Here is a 26027-nt window from a genome sequence, read left to right on the forward strand (position 1 = left end):
CAGTATTCAGTGTCCGGACACTAGCCGTAGCGTCCGCGGCGGAACGATGACACCACACCAAAGAAATATTTGTAAGTTTCGCGAAGCCATCTTTCTTTCAGTATTCTCGAGTATTCATATTTAGGTGTTCTATTTTTAAACGTTAAGCTGTCCTTCGCCGCCATTTTGTTTCTGTTACGGCCTCCTGTGATTGTTTTTTTGTCTGTTCTCTTTCGTTGTTCCACTTTTAAGTTTCCACTTTCGGTTTTCGATGTTAGCGTAGAGATAAAGTTTTAACAAGAAGTGCATTTATAATGTAGAATGTTTAATATTTAAATATAGATCATTGGGATAGTGTTCAAAAACTTAGGACGAGTATGTATAGCGTGTAAGAAGGATTTTTGTACTTTATGTGGTGTGCGAGGCGTTCTGTAGCCGGTTCCTTATACGTTTCAACTTTGTAAAGTAGGTAGTAATGCTATGAAAATATTTTTAAGCGTAAACCTACCAACATCACGTGACAAGTTCCAACGTCTTTAGATAATTAAAACAAACTTTACAGCAGAGTTTTATGTAATTTTATAGGTGTTTAATCGTAGATAACTCCTTTGTTCTCTAAGGTTAACGTGGAACAGTCGATGGATAGCTTCAATTATATAAAAGTTCCTAAAATACTTATCTATCTACAGATAACTTTAATAAAAGTCTTGCCGCGGAATTTTAAAATGATCTCAGTTAAATTGTTTTGTATGGTAAAAAGAAATTACGGTTTTGTAGCTTTGAATAAAGTTATATCCAACTATTAAAGACATTTTCTAAATATTGTAACGACTAATTTTGTATTACTGCACAAAAAATTGAGCCTTCAAAAATATGTGCACTTAAAAATGTGTTTATAGCATTACTCTGTTCTTTTGCCTAAAACGCAGGTGTTTTAAACAAAGTCTTTTAAACACAATTTCGTGTTTAGAGACTATCTATTAAATCCATAACAGACTATAATTATATTGTTGTCAATCGTTTTGCAGAAAATTTTTAAATGGATCCACCGTCCATGCAATGCAATTATTTCTTCATCTTCAAATCACAAGACGGGACTTTAAGATGTCTCTGCAAATCGTTAAGCAGATCGTGTAAGACCATAAATGATAAGCAACTTAAATTGATAAAAAAACATAATATGATTAAGAAAACATAGCAGACCTCCACTTGTTTAAAGTCGGTTAAGAGATTAAAAACAAAATGGTATTTGTCACAAAAAGTAAACACCTGTCGCTAAAGGCACTTTACTTCCTATCTTCAATAAACCATAATATTACAATCAAAATGGTGTAAATAATAGCATTACATATTTTGGTAAAAAAAACAGCGTGTGCCTAAACAATCTATTGGATAAAGGTGTTTTGGTTTATACTTTTTATATTTACAACAGCAAAGTGCAATATCTTTGTTAAAAGATCTTTATTCATTAGGTTTATTAGACATTTGTTAGTGCTTTGCAAAAATACCTAGGAAACGGAAGTACGGTCGTAGAGCATGTAGAATTTTGTACTTGATGCTATTTCACTCACGCGTATATTGCTATCGCGTGTTGTGAGCTAAATTATACGTGTTTTGCGATCTGACTTTAGCTATACAATATAAAATTAAAAATACTTACTAAAACTATTGAATTATACAATCAAACATCACAAGTGGAAAGCGATTATCGTAAACGCAAACGCCACAAAATGTATGCGATTTGACATAAGTCATCGCTTCGCTAGCGAATACTAATGTCAAATCCCATACATTTTGTGGCGTCAGCGTTAGCGTTTACGATAATCGCTTGCCGCTTGTCTAGGCCCTCTGGTCAATTGATTTTTGATAAACTTTCCTATTTATTTTTGTAAAGCATAAACATGAAAAAACCATTGAAACAAAAATGTCCGCTGAATAAATGTTGTAAATCTGAATTTGGTCAGTGAAGTCTCGTGGTTGAAATGGGAATTACGAACAATTTGTGGCAGTTAGGCCCAGGCGCTAATCAGAATCTGAATTTTAAACTAATTTGGACATTTTACAAGAAGTTTTGAACTTTATCCGTTTGAAAATTACTTACAAACTGTATTTTTTTTTTTTGGAGTCGCGTTTATATATTTAAAACCAAACCTGATTTTTATAGCGCTTTCAGGCTATAAAAATATGGCAGGCCTATGCTGGCCATTGGCATTCAATTGTTTATTGAAGAAATTATTAGCAGAAAGCTATTTAGTTTCTATTTCAGCCACGTATGATTTCCTCGGAGAATGTAAAGAAATGTTTCATGAATGATTTACTTTAACGCTGTACTAGTGCTAAGTACGAGCATACTACTCGCCGAAAAAAGTGAACTCATTGTCAGTAGCGGCTTTTAAAAGGGGGCGCGTTTGGGTGATCCCCCAGGGCGCCGAAGGCAACAAAAACTTTTTATATGTGGTGAAATCTCGCCCAGGGCGCTGGTAGGCTTAAGCCGGCACTGATCATTGTACAAAACAACGCCCCTTGTAGCAAACAAACAGTAAATAACTTAATTTGAAGTCATATAAATTGGTCGCTGTTAAGCATTAGTGTCCTAACCCACAACTTTTTTTGTTGTTAAATTTTGAATGCCGTCTTGTTCTAAATCATCTAAAGAACATAATTGCATTCATAATTCATTACGTATTTTTTTGTGGGTTAGTACACGAATGCTTAACAGCGTCCAATTGTAGTTTACTTCTTCACGGCGAGTAGTGAAGAGACTCGTACTCGGCGCACATTATAAGCAATAATTTCGCCGCCTTCAGCCGACCTGTTGATTATTTCTAAATGTTTATTGAAATTGTTTAAATCGTTAATAGCAGAAAAACCTTTGAATTTCACTTACGTGTTATGGTTTTTATTTAATTATTGAAAGGGCAACTTTAATTTGTGATTATTGTTGCCAAACGAACTTTTTCGCTGTGTATCATTGCAATGTATAAAACATCTGATTTAACTAACAAACAAGATCACTAACATGTGCTAGAAGAAACGTACAGTTAAAAAAAACTACCCATAAATAAAAAAGTGTACATTTTACAATATCTTTAATTTTGTCACTAGTTTGTGTGTACCTATGTCAGTGCTCTTGACTGTTCTGTGCCCCTTTTCTGCTAATTAATTCCAACACCAATACAGATTTAATCCACTCTAGATCCTATCAGACAAGAAAGAATAATTCTCATATTATTGGCAAATAAGAACGCTTTGAAGTTGATTTGTGACAGTAACTTTATTAAACCGAGACTGCATCACAACTATAAAGTTAATATACCCAGCGGAATAGAGCAACAATCTCGAGCTGTCAAACGAAACCGAAATTGGTTTCATATGTGTGTAAAAATATGTGTACGTATACACTTACACAAGCATGATTGAACGTAATTTCTATGAGATTAAATTATCAACGTGCGGCACGTGCCGACTGGACGTCAAAAAAAGAGTGCTGCTGTCATGTATCACACGTCTCTTTTTACCACGCAGTGTTACTGATAGTGACATCTCTCTTGCTCAGGCCTTTGTTTCTCTATTCCGCTAGGTATATTAACTTTATGATCACAACTGTGTATTATTGTAAGATTTAGCAGATTCGAATGATTCTTCAATGAAATTGTAAACAAAATTAACGTAAAACCTCAAGTGCCTTCAGGTGAAAGTATAAGAGACAGGTCGGCTTATAGTTTATTTATTTTGTAACCCATTTACACTGCACCATGGTCCGAACCAGGGCCCGTACCACGAAACCGTTTTGAGACTCAAACAATCGAACGAGAATGCCGCGTCCTACTTTAACAAACGAGGAATGACGTTGTTAGAGCGGGACACGGCATTCTCGTTCGATTGTTTGAGTCTCAAAACGATTTCGTAGTAGGCCTCCAGGGGTCGAGGCATAAAATTTAATAATCATTTAATTTGGAGTTTTATGGCTCATCTCGCGACTTGGGCCATATATTTTTATTTGATTTGTGTTGGCGTTTAACGTAGACACCCTACAGTGCCGATGTAAGAAGGTGATATTCCAATAAAAATTATGAAAACAAAACAACGTTTATTCATTTTATACCTTAGGGTGTTAGGGTCAATTTATACTAGCGCAGAATCGAAGCGAAGCGAATTCCCAAAAACTGAACACAGAAAATTCAACCTTAACTCAAGAGCGTAACGCATACATTACTTCTGCGAGGCCAATCAGCGTTGGTCGGGCGCATCGACGCGAATTCGCGCGGATGCGCGCGCCTTTTTAAATTCTCATCTATCTATACTAATATTATAATTAGGAAGAGTTTGTTTGTTTGTTAGAAACGCGCTAATCTTAGGAACTACTAGTAAGTAATAAAGTGCGTTAACGCTTTGGAGTTAAGGTTCAATTTGTTATATTCAGTTTTGATAATTCGCTTCGATGCGCTTCGACTCTGCGCTAGTATAACCTATATTGACCCTTAGGGTGAAGCCAAACGAGCGTAATTTTGTGAGTCGTGCTCGTGAGTCGCAGAACTGCCGCGTAAATATCTTTTCATACAAATCATGATTCATGACTCACAAAATTACGCTCGTGTGAATCAAACAGCACTTTTGTATGAAACTGAATGCAGTAGAATTTCTGCCAGCTGAAATTCTGCGACTCACAACTCACAAATTACGCTAGTTTGGCTTCACCCTTAATTAAGGCTCGGTATAAATTGAGCCTTAATTAAGGGTGAAGCCAAACTAGCGTAATGCGAAATGGAACGGAATGGAAGCGTCAATTTAGCCTCATGCGAGGGATTCGGCACTGGAGAATTCTCGAAAATTCCGCAGAAGACGCGCGTCCAATTATTTGCTGTTGCAAAAAGTCGCTTCTGTTCCATTCCGCGGCAGTATAAATTGAGCCTTAAATTAAATAGTATGAAAGAAATTAGGAATACATTGCTATTTATATTGTACAGATACATAATATTATTAATATCTATACGTATGTTTTGAAAGTTTCCATATTCTTTACAAGAACCAACCTATGTCAGAGTATTAACTAAAGATAAACTATAATATAATATAGTTTATAATATAAAATTGATAATTGATATTGATAGGTTGAGAAGTCTATAACTCCCTTTAAGTTAGTTTCATTTTCGGGAACAGTACATACAGGTATATAATATTATTAGCTCGTCTGTCAGGCGCACAAAATGGGCGTCAAGAGTATATTCAAAAGTATTTTCGAAAATGGTTTGACAGTTCGTGACAGAGTTAGCCTTTCCTACAGTCGCAGTCCGGAGCACAATGCCCAGTATAATGGGTTACCCAGGGACCATAGTTGCCCGCATTAGGACCATAGTTGCCCGCGTTAGGACCATAGTTGCCTGTGTTAGGGCCATAGTTGCCTGTGTTAGGTCCATAGTTGCCTGAGTTAGGCCCATAGATACCTATATTAGGCCAATAGTTGCCCCTGTTAAAACCGTAGTTGCCCACGTTAGGCCCAAAGTTGCCTATGTTCGGTCCATAGTCGCCTGTGTTTGGACCATAGTTGCCTGTGTTCGGACCATAGTTGCCTGTGTTCGGACCATAGTTGCCTGTGTTCGGACCATAGTTGCCTGTTGTCGGACTATAGTCACCTATGTTTGGACCAAAGTTGCCTGTGTTCGGACCATAGATGCCTGTGTTCGGACCATAGTTGCCTGTGTTCGGACCATAGTTGCCTGTGTTCGGACCATAGTTGCCTGTGTTCGGACCATAGTTGCCTGCGTTTGGACCATAGCTTTCTAATTGATCGTCCTGTTGGATGCAGGATTTGATACAGTTTTTAAAATTATTGCCCCCTGGTCTACTGTCAGGATCATAACTATCGGGTCTTTTACTACCGTCAGCATCATAATCGCTTGGTCTTTTGCTACCGTCAGGATCATATCCGCCTGGTCTTTTATTACCGTCAGAATCATATATCCCAGGTCTTTTGTTGTCGTCAGAATCATATTTCCCAGGTCTTTTGTTGCCGTCAGAATCATATTTGCCTGGTCTTTTGTTACCATCAGAATCATATTTCCCAGGTCTTTTCTTGCCGTCAGAATCATATTTGCCTGGTCTTTTGTTACCATCAGAATCATATTTCCCAGGTCTTTTGTTACCGTCAGGATCATAAACATCTGGTTTTTTACTACCATCATGATAATAACGGTTTGGTTTATCATCAGGATAATAACCGCCTGGTATGTCGTTATTATCACCGTCAGGTCTCTTACTATCATTAATATCATAACTACCTTCCTTGCTCCTGTCTGCACCATTATCACTTGGCCTGTCGCTCCCATCACCATACGTATAATCTTTTGAGCCGTTAGGATCTTGACCATTGACTTGAGGTGCATCATTATTTTTGGAACCATTAGCATCTTGCTTATCTACATTGTGTTTTTCTTTTCTTTTTGGTTTGCTCTCATTTGGTCTACTTTGACCACTTTGATTGGAATTCGTTGTATCATTAGCATCATCATCATATAACTCGTCGTAGCCCATAACTATTGGTGGTAATACCACCAGCTTCGCGTGACGATCGATACATATTACCTGAAATCGAGAATAGGGTAATCTAAGGATGAGATCCCAAAGGTGACTGCAGTCTTTCAGGTTTTGAAAACTTCCGTTCCTTTATTTTTCCATAGAGTGCCTGGCGACTTTCTGTTCTTAAGTACTTACTACTATTGTTAATGGTTAAAATAAAATAACAATATTATTATTATCAATAATTACCTCAACTGCACAATAGAAGCAGAATAATATGAACAGAAATAACATAGCTGTAAAATAAATCTTATCGGTTCCATGCGTTTACGGCTCAAGAGTAATATTTTTTAAATTTTATGATAATGGCACAGTTGGTGCTGCTGAGTATATTGTATGCGATTTTTTGCTTTTAATCATCTCACATATACACATCTAAATGTACTATCAGAGAAGTTGATTTCTAGGCAGATGGGGGACCTAAGTAATTTGGTCGTGTTAAGTCAAACCCATCCGACCGATCACAATTCACAGCCTTGAATTGACTTACCTACGACGATCCTTTGCGACGATCACATGACGTAGGTCCATCAACTGCCTAGGAATCAATTTCCTTGCTTTGTAGTCTTTATTTAGAAAGTATACTTAAAGTTCTATGCTATTAGTCTTCTAAACCTCGTCCGGAGCCAGTTCATCATCAGGTACGCTAGAAAGTGCATCTTTAACTTGTACCTCAGCAGCAGGCTGTTCTAAATTCACGCCCGCCTGTTGCAGCGATGACATTAGAGTTGCCAGGGAACTTGCGAGCTGAAAAAGGTTTTAAGTCAGCGCAATGGTATTGACTAGTATAATTTACGATTTTTGCTAAAGTTTCAGTTGGTTTCAGACTGTAGATGCCGTCAAACTAACAAGAACGATGTATGTGCAACCAGGGCCCGATCCTGCATGTAGCTCCGGGCAGAGATAATTTTCGCCGCCCTTTACAATACATAAAACCATAATTCTGCCGTGGTATAACAAAAATGCCGTTAAGTGACATTTGGTCGATTTTCAGGTTTTGACTGTACATGAATAAGAAAAAAATTCTCTATCGACCTATATAAGCGGTTTTCTGATAAGTTGAATAATTTCCGAAATAATAATAATGAAAATGCCGTTATATTACCCTTTTTTGTGCATGTAATACGCTTAAATGACGTTAAGTCATATTGGGAGTCAATATAGCCGCTAATGTTCATTAACTTGTATTTTTATTATACTTTTTTCTTGTGATTGTTTCACTAGATTGCCGTTATACGGTATTTTGTACACTGTAAAGTGATTAAAGTACTTTAACTATTTTATTGTAACTGTACGGTCAACAGATTGTCGACAGTACATCACGTTTCGCACTGTCAGCGTATACGCCGCCACGCGTTATTATAATTTACTTTAATTAACCAGTTCGCGTCAAGCCGCCAATCGGTTCGCGTGCTCTCTTTACCATTAACCATTAAACCATTTTAGAATAAGTTAAGGATTCAATAAACCTATTGAACCTAACTTGTCTTTTACTCTGTACGGGACCAAACCACCGTACATTGTGGTCCTTCGGCCTGTGAACCAGTGACCAAATATTTTAACCAATCGAAGGAACCCTAACCAGTGTGGTCCTTCGGCCTGTGAACCAGTGATCAATATTTTAACCAATCGAAGGAACCCTAACCATTGTGGTTCTTCGGCTTTTAAAATAACCAGTGATCATTTTAACCATTTTAAGGACCGATAACCATTTAGGTCCATAGACTTTAACCATTTTAACGTGAGAGCAACGTGGTCTTTCGCTCCTCGTCCGGAGAGACTGGCGCGGCGCTAGTGAAACCAAACACGTGTCGGTTGCGTTTTAACCAATTTAACCAATTACGTCGCGTGTGTAGTGTAACCAATTGACCAGAACCGAACCAGTGTACCAATTTTGACCAAAGTGCTTGTGTGGAGTGTAACCAGTTCACCAGACCAGCGACGCTACCAGCGACTACCACCGGGGACGACTTCTGAGGACAACCAGGTCACCACGTGCCAGTCTTAAAGTAAGATCTTTCCTTTTTACCACTTTTTACCACTCTCTTTTGACCATTATAATGCCCGCAACCATGGAGGCTCTATTAACCACCCAGAACCAGATCATGTCTGCGATTAATACGCAGTGTGTTAATTTCAAGAAGGACGGGCCTGAACGTAAGACGCCCGCCTATATCGAAAAACGCCTTAATACTTTGGACTCGTACTGGAATGAATTCCAGACCAACCATACCAGGCTCTGCGCCGAGTTCGAAGATCTTAACCACCGCTACTTTACTGAAAACCATTACCAGCGGACAAAAGATTTTTACCAGGAAGTTAGGAACATGATTTCTAATTACGTAACCAGCGAACCAGGAAAACCATTACTGAGACCCGCTACACCATTATCGCAGGGCTCAGATAGGCGCGATTTTTCTTCTCCCGCCCAGGAGGGTACCTCTTTTAGTTTCCCTGCGCCGAAGCTGTCGAACCAGGGTAACTCCAGTAGGGTGGAAGAAATGCTTCGTAAGCAGAAGAGCAACTTCAAGGCGCTTTCTCGTACCATAGAGGCCGCCGACCTTGAAAGCTGCTCGGAACGCTGGGAGTTTGAAGATATTTTAAGAACAATCCAATCCAGATGGTCGGTCATCGATTCTCTTCACTGGGAAATCGACAGCGAAGGCGTGTTGGACAACGAGGAGTACGAGATAGCCTTCGCTGAGATGGAGAGGAAGTATAACACCATGAAGAAAGCAGTGAACGGACAGATGTGGTCGTCATCATACCGGGAACGTTCAACACCACAAATGGACATACCCACCTTCAGCGGAAATTACCAGGATTGGATATGCTTCAAAGATTTGTTCTCCGAAACCATTCACAGTAATAAGTCGTTACCAAATGCCCAAAAAATGCAGTTTTTGAAAAGTAAGCTCCGCGGCGAGGCTGAAAAATTAGTTCACCATTTACGTATTAATTCCGAGAATTATCAAGTATGCTGGGACATTTTAAACCAACGTTACAATAATACCAGATTAATATTTAATTCCCACATACAATTATTATTAACCATGCCCACTATTCAGCAACAATCTGCAGCGGTAATTAAGAAGTTACATGACACCACCAACGAGTGTCTTAACTCTATAAAAGCAATGGGTATCGATATTTCCAACTGGGACCCATTAATTGTTTACATTTTGTGCCAAAAGTTAGATGCAGAAACTCATAATGATTATATAGAGTCGCTTAAGAACCCAAAAGAATTGCCTACTCTGTCCGAATTTTTGAAATTTTTTGAAATGAAATTTACATCTTTAGAAAGCTCTCGTCGTAAGCAGGATTTTAGTAAACCAGGCACATCACCAGTACATCAAAACCAATTCCAAAAACCATGGGTTGAAAAGCATCCAAATAACCATTTGCATAATTTTATGAACAGAAACTTTAAACCAAGGCCAGCTGTAATAAACCATGTTAATACAAAACCAATGCATATTGCAACACAACGGAAATGCATACTCTGTAAAAACTGTTGCCATGAATTGTTTAAATGCAAACAATTTCTGGAATCGTCGCCGCTGAATAGACTTAAAATTATTGAAACAAACAAGTTATGTAAAAATTGCTTAATTAACCATTATGACAAGGAATGTACTTCGGAAAAAACATGCCGTTTTTGTAACCAACACCACAACACTTTATTGCACAATGCCCTCGTTACTTTTGCTCCCTCAACTTCTAGCAACACCAACATCGAGCAGCCCGCCCGAAAATCTAAAATATGCGTTACAAATGCCCCGCAAGAAACCATGCCCAAATTGTTAGCGACAGCTAAAATTAATATTAGGTCTGTGGATGGCTGTCACCATACCATGCGAGCCCTCATAGACCCGTGTGCAGAGTCGTCTCTTATTACAGAGAATGCTGCTCAGCTTTTAGGCCTACCAAGGATTAAGCGTCACTGCGTTGTTGTCGGAGTGGGCGCGAAGGCCAACAACAGTAGAGGTGTCCTACAGATAGACGTATCTTCTCTTCACAATAATTTCACATTTAAAACAGAAGCCTACGTCATGAAGCATGTCGTCGGAAATTTACCAAACGAATCTTTTGAGAAACCATCTTGGCCATGCCTGGATAATTTACCACTCGCTGATCCAGAATTCTATAGAAGTAAGCCGGTAGATTTAATTTTAAGCGTTGATGTGTACGAGTTAATTATTTTACCAGGTTTAATTCGTAATGGCACATCACTACCAATCGCGCAAAATACCAAGCTCGGTTGGATTTTAAGTGGGACCATAAAACCAAAACAAAAATATTGCAACGTCGTCATGGTCGACTTGCAAGATATCCAACGCTTCTGGGAGATTGAGGATGTCTCAGACAACTCAATTAATATTTCTGATGAAGATAACCATTGCCTTCATCATTATGAGCAGCATACGACGCGTCAACCAAATGGACGTTACGTTGTACGTTTACCACTAAAACCAGAAATTACTGAAAAATTAGGTGACTCGAAAAGCAAAGCTGTGGCTCAATTTCTTCAGTTAGAGAAAAGATTTTGTAAAAATAAAATTATCGAACAGAACTACAAACAATTTATCCATGAATATATTAATTTAAACCATATGAAGAAGTGCAATAGTAACCCGATACTTCAATGCTATTTGCCGCACCATTGTGTAATCCGAACAGATTCCACGACCACGGCCACGCGAGTTGTTTTTAATGCCTCAGCGAAAACTTCGACTGGATTTTCATTGAATGACCTTATGTACTCTGGACCAAATTTGCAAGAAGATTTGTTTACTCTCATCCTTAAGTGGAGGCAGTACCAGATAGCCTTTACAGCCGACATAGAGAAGATGTTTCGTTTCATAGATGTCCATGAAGATGACCAGCCTCTCCAGAAGATCATGTGGAGGGATTCTGAACAGCAACCATTGGAAGAATACCAACTTACCACTGTCACATATGGCACTAAGGCCGCACCTTTCCTAGCCATGATGACATTGAAACGTCTGGCTAAGGATGAAGGTCACCGCTATCCAGAAGCAGCAGAAGCTCTGGCTACCAGGTTCTACATGGATGACCTTCTCCATGGACAGCATGACCTAGAATCTGCAAGAAAACTAATTTCTGACCTCATAAATCTTCTTAAGTTAGGTGGATTTAATTTAAGGAAGTGGTCGTCTAATAAACCAGAAGTATTACCAGATAACCAATCACCATGTGAAGACCAAGCATATGTATTTAAATACCAGGAATCAACCAAGGCATTAGGACTTCAGTGGCATCCAGACCAAGATTATTTTACATTTCAGTTGAAATCTGAACCAGTTCGTAAGCTCACCAAAAGAAGCTTACTATCGAATATATCGAAAATATTTGATCCGCTTGGATGGCTTTCACCTGTTACCACCAAGTTGAAATTGTTCTTCCAAGAAGTCTGGCTCCTAAACCTTAATTGGGATGACGAGTTGCCAGCTGATATCAACACAAGATGGAAAACCATAGAAGCTGACATCATCAAAATTAACCATATAACCATACCAAGGTGGCTACAGTCCTCGAAGAACGACACCATCGAGTTGCATGGGTTTTGTGATTCATCACAAAATGCCTACGCTTGTGTTGTATACTGCAGAGTCAGCAAAACCATCAACAACCAGTCTTCTGTAGTACTAGTGGCAGCGAAGTCTCGTCTCGTACCTGTAAAGAAAAATGTATCATTACCAAGATTAGAATTATGTGCAGCTGTTCTACTTACCAAGGTCATGAAGATTATCTGTAATTGCCTATCAGATTACAACATCAAAATCTACGGTTGGTCCGACTCGACAGCAGTGTTAGGTTGGCTCAACGGCGACCCAAGCAAGTGGAAACCATTCGTCGCGAACAGAGTGAAGCAGGTGACGGATATCATTCCACCGAGCAGCTGGCATTATGTGTCAACCAAGGACAACGCAGCTGACTCAGCAAGTAGAGGCATCACCACGGAACAGCTGATTAACCATTCCATATGGTGGACGGGACCCCACTGGCTACAATCTTTTGAGGAGTCAAAATTAACCAATTCATCTTATACCACGAACGAAGAGCTGAAAAAACCATTATTAAATATAAATGTTACAACTATTAAATATGAAAACGAAGTTATAGAAAATATAATTAGCAGATACAGCGATTTCACGCGAGCTTCAAGAGTGCTTGCGTGGGTATTACGTTTTACACCTAAGTCTAAAAATAAACAACGATACTTAACTATATTAGAAATAAGAAAAGCTAAATATTTAATTATAAAATATGTACAGCAATTAGAGTTCTTAGAAGATATAGAATATATTAAAAACCATAACAAACCTAACCCTAAGAGTAATTTATTAAAATTAAAACCATTTATTGATGACCAAGGACTTTTGAGAGTTGGGGGGCGATTGACCAACGCCAAAATAGAAGATAGGATGAAGCATCCGTGTATTTTACCACATAACCATGTACTTACCAATATGATAATTGACCAGGCACATAAAATGACCTTCCACGGGGGTGCACGATTGACCCTCGCGTGGTTGCGTCAAGAATATTGGATTTTAGGAGGAAATAGCGCTGTAAAGAAGAAGCTTCGAAGATGTGTACTGTGCAGAAGGCACGACCCCCTGAAACATGACCAGTTGATGGGAGATTTACCACCAGCCCGAGTAAATAGGACCCGCCCTTTCTACCATATAGGGGTGGATTTCACCGGTTTTGTTGACGTCAAGTCGGCGAAAGGTAGAGGAGTGAGATGTACTAAAGGATACATCGCCGTATTTGTGTGTATGGTGACCAAGGCCGTACACTTGGAGTTGGTCTCCGATCTCACCGCCTCAGCATTTTTAGCAGCCCTAAGAAGACTTTCAGCCAGGAGAGGAACGCCGAACGCCCGGTCACATTTACAGTGACAACGGGACCAATTTTATAAAGGCAAATAGAGTCCTGCAAGAAGAGATTATTAATTTAAAATCCATATTAAATGACCAGTTTTATGCTGAGATAGCGGAAATGTCGATAGAATGGCATTTCAACGCACCATCTTGGCCTAGTGCAGGCGGTCTGTGGGAGGCGGCAGTGAAGAGTTTGAAATACCATCTGAAGCGAGTCATAGGAGAACAAAAACTCACATACGAGGAGTTCTCCACTCTCCTAGCTCAATTAGAAGGCTGCCTCAACTCTAGACCTCTGTGCCCGCTGAGCGAAGACGTAAAAGATCTAGATTTCCTCACTCCATCTCATTTTCTAGCAAGTGGACCAATATTAACCATTGTTGAGTCTGAACACGATCTGCGAACCAGATGGCAGTTAGTACAGAAGATTTACCAAGATGTGTGGAAGAGATGGAAAACTGAGTACCTTACACAATTGAACACTAGGTCTAAGTGGCAACGTTCACAACCTAATTTAGATATAGGAGACATCGTAATTATACACGACGCTAACCTGCCACCGGGTAAGTGGGCTCTCGGTCGAATCGTGCAGCTGCATCCGGGGCAAGACGGGCTAACTAGAGTAGTTAGAAACGACCAATCGTTAAGTTATCCCTTTTACCGATTAACCATAACAGGGCAGACGAAGACAGGAACCAAATTGTTGACCATAACCAGCCGAATAACCAATCGAATGACAAGTTACCAAAACCAAAACGGAGAGCTACAAAAGGCATTTACCATTTATTTACCATGGCACTTATGTTATTTACGTTTTTAATTTCACCAGCCTCGTGTGCATACAACGTAATAAACTTTAACTACAGTCAAAGTTTATATTTTGACAAAATATCTACCATGCGGTTAGTGCAAGACGAATGGAAGCTGGTAGTATATTATGATTTAGGACCATATTGGCAAGGCAGTAAACTATTATCAAGGTATATAGATCACATAGAACATTTATGTCAACAATCACCAGTAAGAAACCATTGTGAATCCATTTTAATACAATTACGGCACAGCTATACAGAGTTTATGCATTACAATAGCATTCTGTCAACGCAGCAGTTCCCACACGGGCACGCGCGGCGCAGACGCGGCCTTATCAATGTCGTGGGTAATGTTGCACACGCGCTGTTCGGTGTACTCGATGACCAATTCGCTGAACAGTATATTAAGAACATCGATTTAATTACAGAAAACCAAAACCATCTGGCTGCTCTATGGAAAAACCAGACTTCCGTAGTAGAGGCAGAATATAATGTACTGAAGAGGATGCAAGGTTCTATTGACAAACAGCATAAGATATTTACTCATTATATTAACCAGCTAGAGAATACTACCAACGAGGTAAAGAGTCAACTGAAAGACGTGGAAGCGACCAATGAGTTTTTGTTATGCTCCATGGCAGCCAACAGCTTGGAGTCAAATTTAAAGAATATGCAGGATGTTTTACTAGATACTGTTTCGGAGGTGTACTTTGGGAAGTTCAACATTCATCTGTTAAAACCGGACCAGCTTTTAGAAGAGTTAAATATTATTTCAGGAAAATTGTCCAACGAATTAAAGTTACCAATTGAAAATCCTCACACGGAATTCACTAAAATTTATCATTTACTTAAGGTTAGAGCTAAAATGATGAAAGATTATTTTATTTTTGAAATTAGAATACCATTAGTGAGTAGAGATAGTTACCAAGTATATAGAATTTATCCTATCCCAAGACGGAACGACAAAACCATGGTCACCCTAGTTCCAGCTTCGGATTTCATCGCGATCAACTTACGAAGAGACTCATTTATGACCATATCGCAATTAGAATTACATAAGTGTATTCACTTAGATTCTGAAATACAACTTTGTCCACTGCAGAAACCAATTTCACACATGAGTCACGACGACATTTTATGCTCCAAAGACCAGGAGACGAAGAGGTGCAGAACCAAAACTGCAAGGTGTCAAGACTGGTGGTCTCAGTTGAATGATGTAAACACTTACTTTTTCTTTTGCTGCGACTCGTGTCCAGTACGCATTATTTGTGGAGAGCAAATGTTTTCCAATCATCTAAATAGTAGCGGTATCATAAAGCTGGGTCCAGAATGCGTTCTGAAAGGAAACGACATTACCATTTATGCACAGAGACAGCAAAATAATACTTTCACCATGAAGAATGATATACCAGCGATAGGTATTTTCCCCATCAACCACATCTTCAACCAGAACGGGACGTCGACGTCGCTGATTCCGGAGCCAACGTCAGTAGCGGGTGGTTACGATCAGGATCTAGACGATATAGGCGTCAAGATAAAACAAATGCGTTCAGAGAGTGGTCTAAAGGGTGGTATATCTTATCACGACGTTCACCATTACGTCGCGATATACGTGGTGGCGGGTGCGCTGGTGTGTGGGGCAGCCGCGTACGCCACGCGGCGGTGGTGCCCGCGCCGCAGCCGCCGCCGGGACTCCAGCGCGCCGGCAGCAACTGGCGCAGCGCCTGCGCCTGCCGCGTCGGGCCCGCCGCCCCCTGAGCCGCGGGGTCTGGCGAACGCAGCGTTCGTGTATAGTGTTAGTGACCAGTGCGTGAGTGTAGTTGACCATGGGCAATCTAGTGTTAAGTGTAGTGTTAGAGTGAAAGACCAGTCCACTTCTCCCGTAGTGCAAAAGCATAATTTTAGTGATTATTGTGGTTAGAGACACTAGGGTGCCTTTAGAATAAGTGAATATTGTTTATCACCTTGTCTCACGTCACTCACTAACCATTGAACCATTTCTTTTTTGTACCATTTTCACCATCACTCTTTCTTCTCTAGCGGTGGCAGCATGTACGGTCAACAGATTGTCGACAGTACATCACGTTTCGCACTGTCAGCGTATACGCCGCCACGCGTTATTATAATTTACTTTAATTAACCAGTTCGCGTCAAGCCGCCAATCGGTTCGCGTGCTCTCTTTACCATTAACCATTAAACCATTTTAGAATAAGTTAAGGATTCAATAAACCTATTGAACCTAACTTGTCTTTTACTCTGTACGGGACCAAACCACCGTACAGTAACTCTTTTTTAATGCAGGACTTTATGTTAGCTAAACAATAATGCCGTAAAGTGAAAAAATTAGACTTAAATGTGACTAACGAGTCTTAACGGCATTATAGCTTAGCATTTAGTACATTTATATTTTTACTCAATGAACGCTACGAGCCAGTAACGGCATTTATAAAGTGAAATAAAACATATTTTAAATTAAATATTAGATTTAAATGTCGCTATCTCACAATAATACGCTATAATGCCGTTTAAATAATCTCACCCGGTGACATCCTAGTTTCGCGGTCAGAGGTCAGGAGTATTCAGTGCGTCGCAGGCGCTTACCGAATGCGCTTACGTAATTAAGAATTAAAATTCCCTATCTCAAAAAACAAACTTGCAGTATTCCTAATAATAATAATAAGTAAGTTGAACAATACCTACTACAATAAAAAATAATCACTAAAATCGGACTTGTGCTTCCGGAGATATGCGTGCACAAAACATACATACATATACATACATACACTTTTGAAATTTGCCACATTTGTTCAGAAGCTGTCATATATTGATATAATATTATACAACAGTTCTGGAAATATTACATACATGTACACGTCGAATTGATAATTTTGACTTGATTTGTATTTTGTAGTTTCAGTAAGTTTTATTTTATTTAGTTGTGTTGTTTTTATTTGAGACAGAAAGACTTAAAAACGGCCGTCTTAAGAGCATGCTATAATTATAATATTATTATGTAGAAATGTTATCGTGCCTCTTAGCCACCCAATTAATGTGATATTTGTATTAAGTAAAGAGCTAAGCGTCCATACAAATTAGTTGTAAGTATAATCCCACCAAAACATTAAATGTAAAAAAGAGCCAAGCAAAATATTGCATAGCCATTCAATATTATATCTATCGTAAAAAGTTGTCAGATCACATTCAAGCCAAGCCTTCATCTTATTTTGTAATTTAAATCAACATTAAGTGAATTTATCAATAGTTTTCTTTATTTTATATATTATTATAGTGGCTCGGCAACGAGCACAAGAAAAACAAATATAAAACTTCATATTTAGGGTAGTTCATACTTACACAAACGGCAAGCGTAAAGTGTTTTTTGGTACCGTATGTAATGACGCATGTCGACGATTGTACCCAATAAATACCCAATCAGTCGCTGATTATTTCTCTAGTGCTCATTGCCAAGCCACTATAATAATTATAAAATAAAGAAAACTATATATATAAATTCACTGAATGTTGATTTAAATTACAAAATAATAATTATAATAAAACTCTTTATTGCACACCAAAATACATACACAATATGAATTATAAATTAATTAAGCTGAAGGCTTGGCTTGAATGTGATCTGAAAACTTTTTACGATAGATATATTGCATGGCTATGCAATATTATGCAATATTTTGCTTGGCTCCTTTTAACATTTAATGTTTTGGTGGGATTTTATTTCTTTTTTTAAGGTTTCCTTTCTTTTCAGGTCACGTTAAAACGTTTCTGTACTTAGCTTAGCACACATTCTCTATCTCTAGGTATATATTCTATGTCGTAAAATTAATTGATAATAACAGGTAGGTACTTCTACAAAGTACAAATTCTATGACGATAGCCTAGAATTTCAGGATAACTTTTGAACTATCAAGAGGTTATTCGTGCATCGATGTTACTTTCGATTGAGTATTACGACCTATTCCGGATTTTTTTCAAACCATAATAATTATACTCCGCAAACAAGCGATACCGCGATATAAAGGGAGTGCTACACCATCTATCGAGCGAGTATGGAGTATACATCGTAATTCGCAGTTCTGATTTGAGATTTAATCTAATTTAATTATCATAGTTTCATTGTTAACTTTGTTCACTATTTTTCCTTTTGTACGTAAAATAATTATTATGAAGTCAAAACTCATTTTTAATGTTCTTGCAAAGCCACAAACAATAAAATTCTTTTCTTTTATTTAATAAAGTTATATTATACTTTTCAGTTTTTAGGCTTCCTTGCCCAAAGAATGAAAACGGGAGCCTATTCCTAATGAGTCTAGATTTCGCTGTCTGTCTGTCGTCCGTCAGTGTGTCACGAGGCTAGATCTCGAGAACCGCAATAGCTAGATATTTTATTTTTTTTACAAATTATGTACTTTTATAGTCGCTATAAAAGCTAATAGTCCAACTAAAATAAAATGAATGATTAATGGGGGGTCTCATACAACAAACACGTTTTTTTTGCCCTTTTTTGCCCTATATCCATAATGGTAAAAGTGAGGTTTTTGAAAATTTCAGAAAATACTTAATTGTATTTCCACTTTAATAATAAGTAATAAAAAGTACATAAACTTGTGATTTAAGGGGGGCTCCCATACAAATTTACGGTACGGAACCCTATGTACGCCAGTTCGACTCGCACTTGGCCAGTTTCATAATATTTCCTTTCATTGTGGATAACGACCTACCTTGTTGGCAAATTTCAAGGTTCTAAGTCTGCTAGAAGTACCTTAGAATTTTGATGATCTGTCAGTGAGTGACAAAATGTAGTTACTTTGATCATCCGTAACTATTAAACTATTTATCGAAATGTTATGTAATTTTGAGGTTATGGTAGTTTTAATACTTACTCCTAATCACCGAAATTCTAAATTCCTAGCTTTGTAAACATCGAAGATAAATGGGGTGTGAAAAAGCCGCGAACCGCTTCGAGAAAAGTATGGTACGGTCGTGCCTTTGCTAAAAAGCTTGGCTGGAGCACTGCCGTGCTCCCAGATATACTATAGAGCTATCTAAGATGCTCAATAAAGTACATAATAAATATTGTGATTTACTAACTTGGGTTTTAATTTATTACAAAATAAGATCCCTATTTAATACTTTAACTCCGTATAGTTAAATATCACAATGCAATATTTTTCGCTTTGTATCGCTATAACGCCGTTAACGTAAAAAGTAAATAGTGTAACGGCGTTTTAGCGGAACAATGAGTGGAGTTATTCATATACATATTGTAGCTTACTAGACTTAAATGCGGTAAAATACCAATAACAGCACTAAAGACTAACATAAGTTGGTTCTGTATTACTTGATATTAAACTAAATCAGGGTTATGTACTTTATCGACATTTTAACTAAACCTATGAGAAAATGTTTGTAGTGTTTTAATAGACAACGTTTTTATTAGGAATAGAAACACTAAAATGCCGTTTAAGGTATACGTAACGGCATTTAAGTCAAATTATAGATGAAAGAAAGAAACATTAATGATGAACTAAAACGAAAAACGGGTTTTTTTATTATTCATAAAGAAATTCTAGAAGATCACATATTAATAGATAATAAGTATCTCTTTTATGTATGTTCTGGTGCTTTTCGATCTCAAATCGGTTTTGTCATTGAGGAGTTACATAGGTTTAAATTTTTACCGCGTTTTTTGCTCATAACTCAAAAGTAGGTTTTGGTAGTTAACGGCATTATAGTCATACCACGGCAGAATTATTATTAAGTACCTAATAGACAAGTTTTGTTTTGTTAATGAAAATAAAATATTTCCACTATCCATTATCTGAAGCAGGTTGGAGGGTAGAATTCTCTCGGTGGTGGATGGCTAATAGCTAGGTTAGAAAATTCGAATAAGTCAATTTTGCCGCCCCTCATTTTTGCCCCTGCCCTGGGCAAATGCACAGAGGGGCAAAAAACGCATTTGCCCGGCTCGCCCCCCTTTAATCGGGCCTTGTGCGCAACAGCACGTCGTGGTGCGTAGCTACGTCGAGCTTTGCTCACAAATTGCTCACCTGTGAGTCTGGTTCCCTCTGCAGCAGCAGCGCTGTGGCTCTAGCTTCCTCCAGTGCCTCCCTCAGCTTGCCGACCCTGGCGTATCTGCCGGCGAGGTTGAGTCTAATCAGCGGATCATCAGGCGCCAGAGCCGCAGCGCGTATGTACGCGGCGTCCGCGCGACTGTCTCCAAGTCGCTCTAACGCAATGCCGATTAGGAGAACCTAAAAGATAATGCGATCTAAGCATTAAATGGTCTTTGGAGTTGGCTAGCTTATTAAACTAGATGGCTGAAAACAAACACTTCAATGGATATTCAACCTCGCTCGGTCGGTAGATCTTTGCGGCCTCCATCTAGGTGCCTAGGTATATTCATGATATATTCATGATTCGCTGCACATGATGAGAAACCTCCAAAATTTTTTACCCACCCAAACCAAAATTTTCCTCGTCCAAACTCTCATTTTCCCAATCCTTGACTATGCCGACTCCTGCTACTTAGACTTGACCGAAGAGCTTTTGACAAAATTAGAACGTTTGCAAAATCTTTGCATACGCTTCATTTTTGGCTTAAAAAAGTTTGACCACATATCAGCTCATAGGTCAAAACTTAAGTGGCTTCCTATCCGTCTCCGTCGCAATTCCCATATCCTTTGTCTACTGTACAATATCCTGTATAACCCCCTCTCTCCCTCCTACCTTGTTGAACGTTTCAATTTTTCCCGACCACTCCATACCCCATGCAGGTCCAATATTAGAACAAACCTTTCACTCCCATCCCATCGTTCCAACTTCTACTCATACTCCTTCACCGTTCATGCAGTCAGATTGTGGAACTCGCTTCCCCACACTGTTCGTGATAGCTCTACCATCGGTGTGTTTAAGAGACGCCTAAAGGAGCACTATCTTCATGAATCTCAATCCATTTAAGTACCGTTATTAAATATACATATAGTATTTATGTATTATAGACATATTGTATAGTATTTATTATTATTATTTATAATTAATATAGTATTATTATCATTATTAGTTATGTAAGTATATAACATAGATTCAGAGTTTAATTTTGTATTTGTGCACGCCCTATCTGATGTCTTATGTCACATCTCTCTCCGTAGGGCTGCTGTAAGAAATTTCTTTGGAAATAAGCAGTCCTTTGTGTCGTTTTTCTGTGTCAATTTCTATGTAAATACTGTCTTGTGTGCAATAAATGTTTAAATAAAAAAAAAAAAAATTCATATTCCTTAATATAGTCTCTTAGGGTAATATTCGTAGCTGTACTATCGAGAAGTTGATACATAGGCAGATGGCGGGCCTACTTAATTTGGTCGCGTTATGTCGAACCCATGTCCGGCAGATCACAACTAACAATGAATTGACATAACCCGACCAAATGACGTATGTCCGTCACCTGCCTGTGAATTTCTTCGATGGTACATAATCTTTTTCAAAAGTGCACATACCGTAAGTGGGCGGTCAGGACGGATGGCAGCGGCGGCGGCGAGGCGGCAGAAGGCGGAGGCGGGGCGGCGACACACCAGCAGCGCCAGACCCAGCGCGTGAGACGCGCGCGCGCTCAGCGGGGCCGATACCGCCGCGCGTTGGAGGCACGTCAGCGCCTGGAGAATAATATGATGATGATGTGATCAGTGGCGGCCCTAGGGGGTGGTGAACATGACAATCGCCCGGGGGTCGGGGCCTCACTCTTGCAGAGGCCTCGCAAAGATCTGCCGGCTGCCGCCCAGGGCCTCGCAAAAATACCTTCCGCTCCGGGCCTCGCAATGACTAAGGCCGCCACTGGATGTGATAAAAAATGAAAATAAAATTCAACAGGTATAGGATTTTTTATCTAGACAAAGCAAACACCTGCAGAGGTTTTAAATTTTTCTTCAAAAGTGCTCGTAGTCATAGCGTTCGTTCCTGTTAACGTAGTTCCTAGCGTTCCTTACGTAAGCTGTAGGTCCCATTATTTTCAGTTAGTAGCTAAGCTTCAAACCTTTAAAAACATGGGACAGTTTTCACCATAAACTTACAATATACTGTCGGTTTTCACAAGTAGGTCCGAAAAAGGAACATAAAGTAACACGGAAGTGGACAGTTTTCAACTAAAAGAGACTTGCTAGGTTGCTGAGAGAAGCTTTCTGCAAGACCTTCCGTCAGTCAGGATGTCGATGTCGCAACAAAACTAAGGCCCGTATAAATAGTCAGTACTCAAGATGCATCTCGGTCTCAAGACTTGGTTCAGGCTCTGTGATTGGTTGGCTGTCAAAATTTGGACCAATCACAGAGCCGAACCGCGTCTTGAGACCGGGTCGCATCTAATAGACAATGAGGTTGCCCGTTGGTTAAAGCCATGTTAAAGCTCATTCCATTATTTTGTTAAGTATAATATAGTGACAATAAGACATACAGCCACATATTTCTTCTTGTTCATCAACGCGAGCCCGAGATTGACATGCGCGGCGACGCACGTCGGATGCGCTGACAGGGCTGCCTTCAGCCGCGCCAGTGCTGCATCAACATCACGGTGCTGCAGCATCATGGCTGCTAACGCCAATGCTGCCGCGTGTTGTGCTGGCTGCTGCGCCAGCGCTTCTCCGAGTAATTGGAATGCGCGACGTGGCTCCCCAGCCCGGAGAAACAGCACGCCAGCTGATGCAAGAGTATCCGCGCCGCATGCTACTTGCCTATTGAGCGGGAAAATAGTCTTTAATGGATGCTGGTTGGTGTGCAGATGGTAAAAATATATCTTAAAGCATGGGCAAAGAACTTCCTTCGAAATCAGAATTTCCTTCGATAAAAGTGATGTTTAAACACAACATACCTAATATCAGCCGCTCGCTTGATCGCTTGTCAAAAATGTATGGGGAAGGTGGGATTTTAAGATGCATATTTCGATTTTAATTAGGTCGCAATTGGTGGGGCGAGGAGCGAGCAGGCGAATGCATGTTCTTGGTTCCCGCTATTAGAAAATCAGTAATCAGACAGGTCGTTATTGGTAGATCGCGATGCTGTCGTGATTTCTGTACAACAGTGACTCACGACAGCGCATGGTCTATGGCAACCAGCGCGGCGCTGCTGTCGCGGGTGGCGTACAGCAGGCTGGCCAGCAACGCGCCCGCCCGCACGCCGCTCGCGCCCACGCCACACCCTGCTGCACGTCGCCCAGCTACTACTGTCTGATACTCACGACAGCACGTGGTCTATGGCGGCCAGCGCGGCGCTGGTGTCGCGGGTGGCGTGCAGCAGGCTGGCCAGTAGCGCGCCCGCCCGCTCCCCACCGCCCGCCTGCACGCCCGCCCGCGCCCACGCCACACCCTGCTGCACGTCACCCAGCTTCGAGTAGCATTCCGCTAGAACATAAAATAATGACTAATTATTATTACTGTAAAGTGTAAAGCAGTGGGAAGTTATCTAAGCTTTGCCAAAGCATCAAAAATTTTATATTACCTACGCTAGACGGAGATTGTGGCAGTGGGCTATTTGATATCTGACGGCTGCAGAGGTCGTTAGTGGATGACTGATAAGTGATAACTGATAAGTCATAATTGTGATGTCGACTGCAATGGCTGATGAGTGATGACTACTGATGATAGTGATGACTGATGGTAGATAACCGATGAGTTTGATGACTGATGATTGATGTGTCCACGCCATGACATACTGGTCGGGTGGAATTAGGTAAAATATAAGAAAGTAAGTAAATAAATTTTACCCAAAGCGCAGAATATCTCGGGATCGGGATATTTTGTAATTTTGTTGGCTTCCAAATACGCCTCCAGTGATAGTTGGAATCTGCCTTGACGAAATCTATAACAAAAGGATCTTGGCAGTGATAAAAGAGTGAAATATATTTTTTCCGCGACATGTCGTGTCGCTTTGCTGCAGCGTAGTATCGCCTAGTGTGTCAGTGTCCCATTAAAGAAGAAGCAGCGGCAGTGGCTGAATAATGAATATATAAACGCCTTTATATTCAGCCACTGCCGCTGCTCCTCGCGCTGCCGGCAATATTGCCCTGAAATTGAATCCTTCTGCAGCAGTAATGACGCGAGTGAGCGTTTACACTCAGCTCTCTACATAGAGTTCGACTGTTTATGAACGTGGCGAGAAAAGGAACTAATCGCTTTTATCATACAAAAACGTCATTTTTGACAGTTCTCCTTTACCAGCAGCGCACATTGACTGACATTGACACATTCAATTAAAGCCTTGTCGAACTGTACACTTGCCGCTGCGGGCAGCGACAGCGGCATGACGAGTAGCAGCGTTAATGACAATTTACGATCTCGCGCTGCCCACTTCCCTGCTCACTTCCCTGCTAAATGTAAACGGCCCATAGACTTACAAGCATTTGGCGACTTGCTTCAAAGGTTCAGGGTCATGCGGATGCAATCGTATACAACTGTGAAACTTCTCTACTGCCTCTTGAAGTCTGCCTGCATCTGCTAATATAGATCCCTGAAATCAATCACGAAGTTTCAATAGTGCTTTAGTAAAGTAAGATGAGTCAACTGTCGAGTAAACGCCGCGCACAAGATTATAATCTTTCAAAAAAAATAGAAGTGGACACGCAATGTTACATCTTGTCTCTTTGGTGGGGCGAGGTCGAGTAACTGAGTAAATACGCTATTGGTTGATCTATGATCACACGCAGTAGCGGCGACCGCCCAACCCCTAGGGCGCCGGATAAAAAGGGGCGCTGAAGGCAAACAAAAGAGGTGCCAACTTTTTCACCCAGCACCCTGGGAGCCGAAGAATTCTCGTCCAGGGCGCTGGAAGTGCTAAAACCGACACCGATCACACGGGTTGCAATTGGTAAATGGCGATAGTTTTTGCGTGGCTGATAATAATTGTCTTTTTTCACCTACCTTTACGAAGTGAGAAAATCTATGAGTGTTGTTCGTTTGAGAAAGAAGTTCGTCAGCTAAATCTAGACATAGTGCATGCTCCCCTCTCACGTAACGAGCATGGAGCAACCAGTTTCGATTTCCTTGTCGAAAATCTATAAAAAAATCGGTCAAGTGCGAATCGGACTCGTGCACGAAGGGTTCCGTATCAATGCCCTTGCCCCCTTATTTAATAAAAAAAATATATATAGAGCAAAAATAGACAAAAAAATGTGTTTTTTGTATTGGAGCCCCTCTTTAATTTTTATTTTAATAATATTATACACTTTTAGACATATAAGGCTGCTGTGAAAATATCATGTGCCTACCTGTTGCCATTATTGATATCGAGCAAAAAAGGCCAAAAAAAATCACGTTTGTTGTATGGGAGCCCCCCATAAATATTAATTTTATCTTGTTTTTAGTATTTGTTGTTATTTCGGCAACAGATATACACAATCTGTGAAAAATATCGAATCTGTAAAAGACATCGAAGTCTCAGTCCCGTTTTTATCCTTTGGGTACGGAACACTAAAAAATTAAAATTTAAAAATAAATAAATATTCAAGATGCAATAACTTGCAGAATTTAAATTATACCCAATGTTTTCCACACCTGTGTCTTTTTCGATGGTTGAATATTTTCTCATTTTAAATTTGAATTAAGAATATAAGTAAGTTAAAAGTAATTAAACCTTTTTATCGTTTATTTACGTTTACATTTCTATGGCAACCTGGGCACTGGCCTCGGAAATCTCTCTCTTCACATTATTCGTTACTTTACAATATATTTGTATTTACGTATTTGATAAT

At 39.7% G+C, this 26027-nt stretch overlaps 1 protein-coding gene and 1 long non-coding RNA gene across 2 annotated transcripts; one reads left to right on the forward strand and one right to left on the reverse strand.

The window, feature by feature from the left end:
* The first annotated feature begins 1821 nt into the window (after nt 1-1821).
* Nucleotides 1822-3060, forward strand: LOC121737348. Its single transcript, XR_006037131.1, has 2 exons — nt 1822-2550; nt 2712-3060. It is a non-coding gene; the product is annotated as an uncharacterized LOC121737348 (long non-coding RNA).
* Nucleotides 3061-7116: 4056 nt separating this feature from the next.
* Nucleotides 7117-25554, reverse strand: LOC121737457 (Bardet-Biedl syndrome 4 protein homolog). Its single transcript, XM_042129134.1, has 9 exons — nt 25545-25554; nt 25198-25331; nt 24675-24787; nt 24045-24139; nt 23520-23682; nt 22740-23016; nt 21793-21948; nt 20347-20550; nt 7117-7302 (listed from the first exon to the last, which is right to left on the reverse strand). Exons 1-9 carry the CDS (start codon nt 25552-25554, stop codon nt 7165-7167), a joined length of 1290 nt encoding a protein of 429 aa, XP_041985068.1. The 3' UTR covers nt 7117-7164.
* Nucleotides 25555-26027: the final 473 nt, after the last annotated feature.

This window comes from Aricia agestis, chromosome 20 (genome assembly GCF_905147365.1).
Source record: "Aricia agestis chromosome 20, ilAriAges1.1, whole genome shotgun sequence".
NCBI lineage: Eukaryota > Metazoa > Arthropoda > Insecta > Lepidoptera > Lycaenidae > Aricia > Aricia agestis.

Bases quoted from the DNA above. Each gene is read 5' to 3' on its own strand.
- LOC121737457 (XM_042129134.1), bottom strand. The intron at 24,140-24,674 runs GTAAGTCTATGG...CTTTTGTTATAG, and splicing joins AAGCAAGTCGCCAAATGCTT to ATTTCGTCAAGGCAGATTCC. The intron at 23,017-23,519 runs GTGAGTATCAGA...CCCGCTCAATAG, and splicing joins GCCATAGACCACGTGCTGTC to GCAAGTAGCATGCGGCGCGG.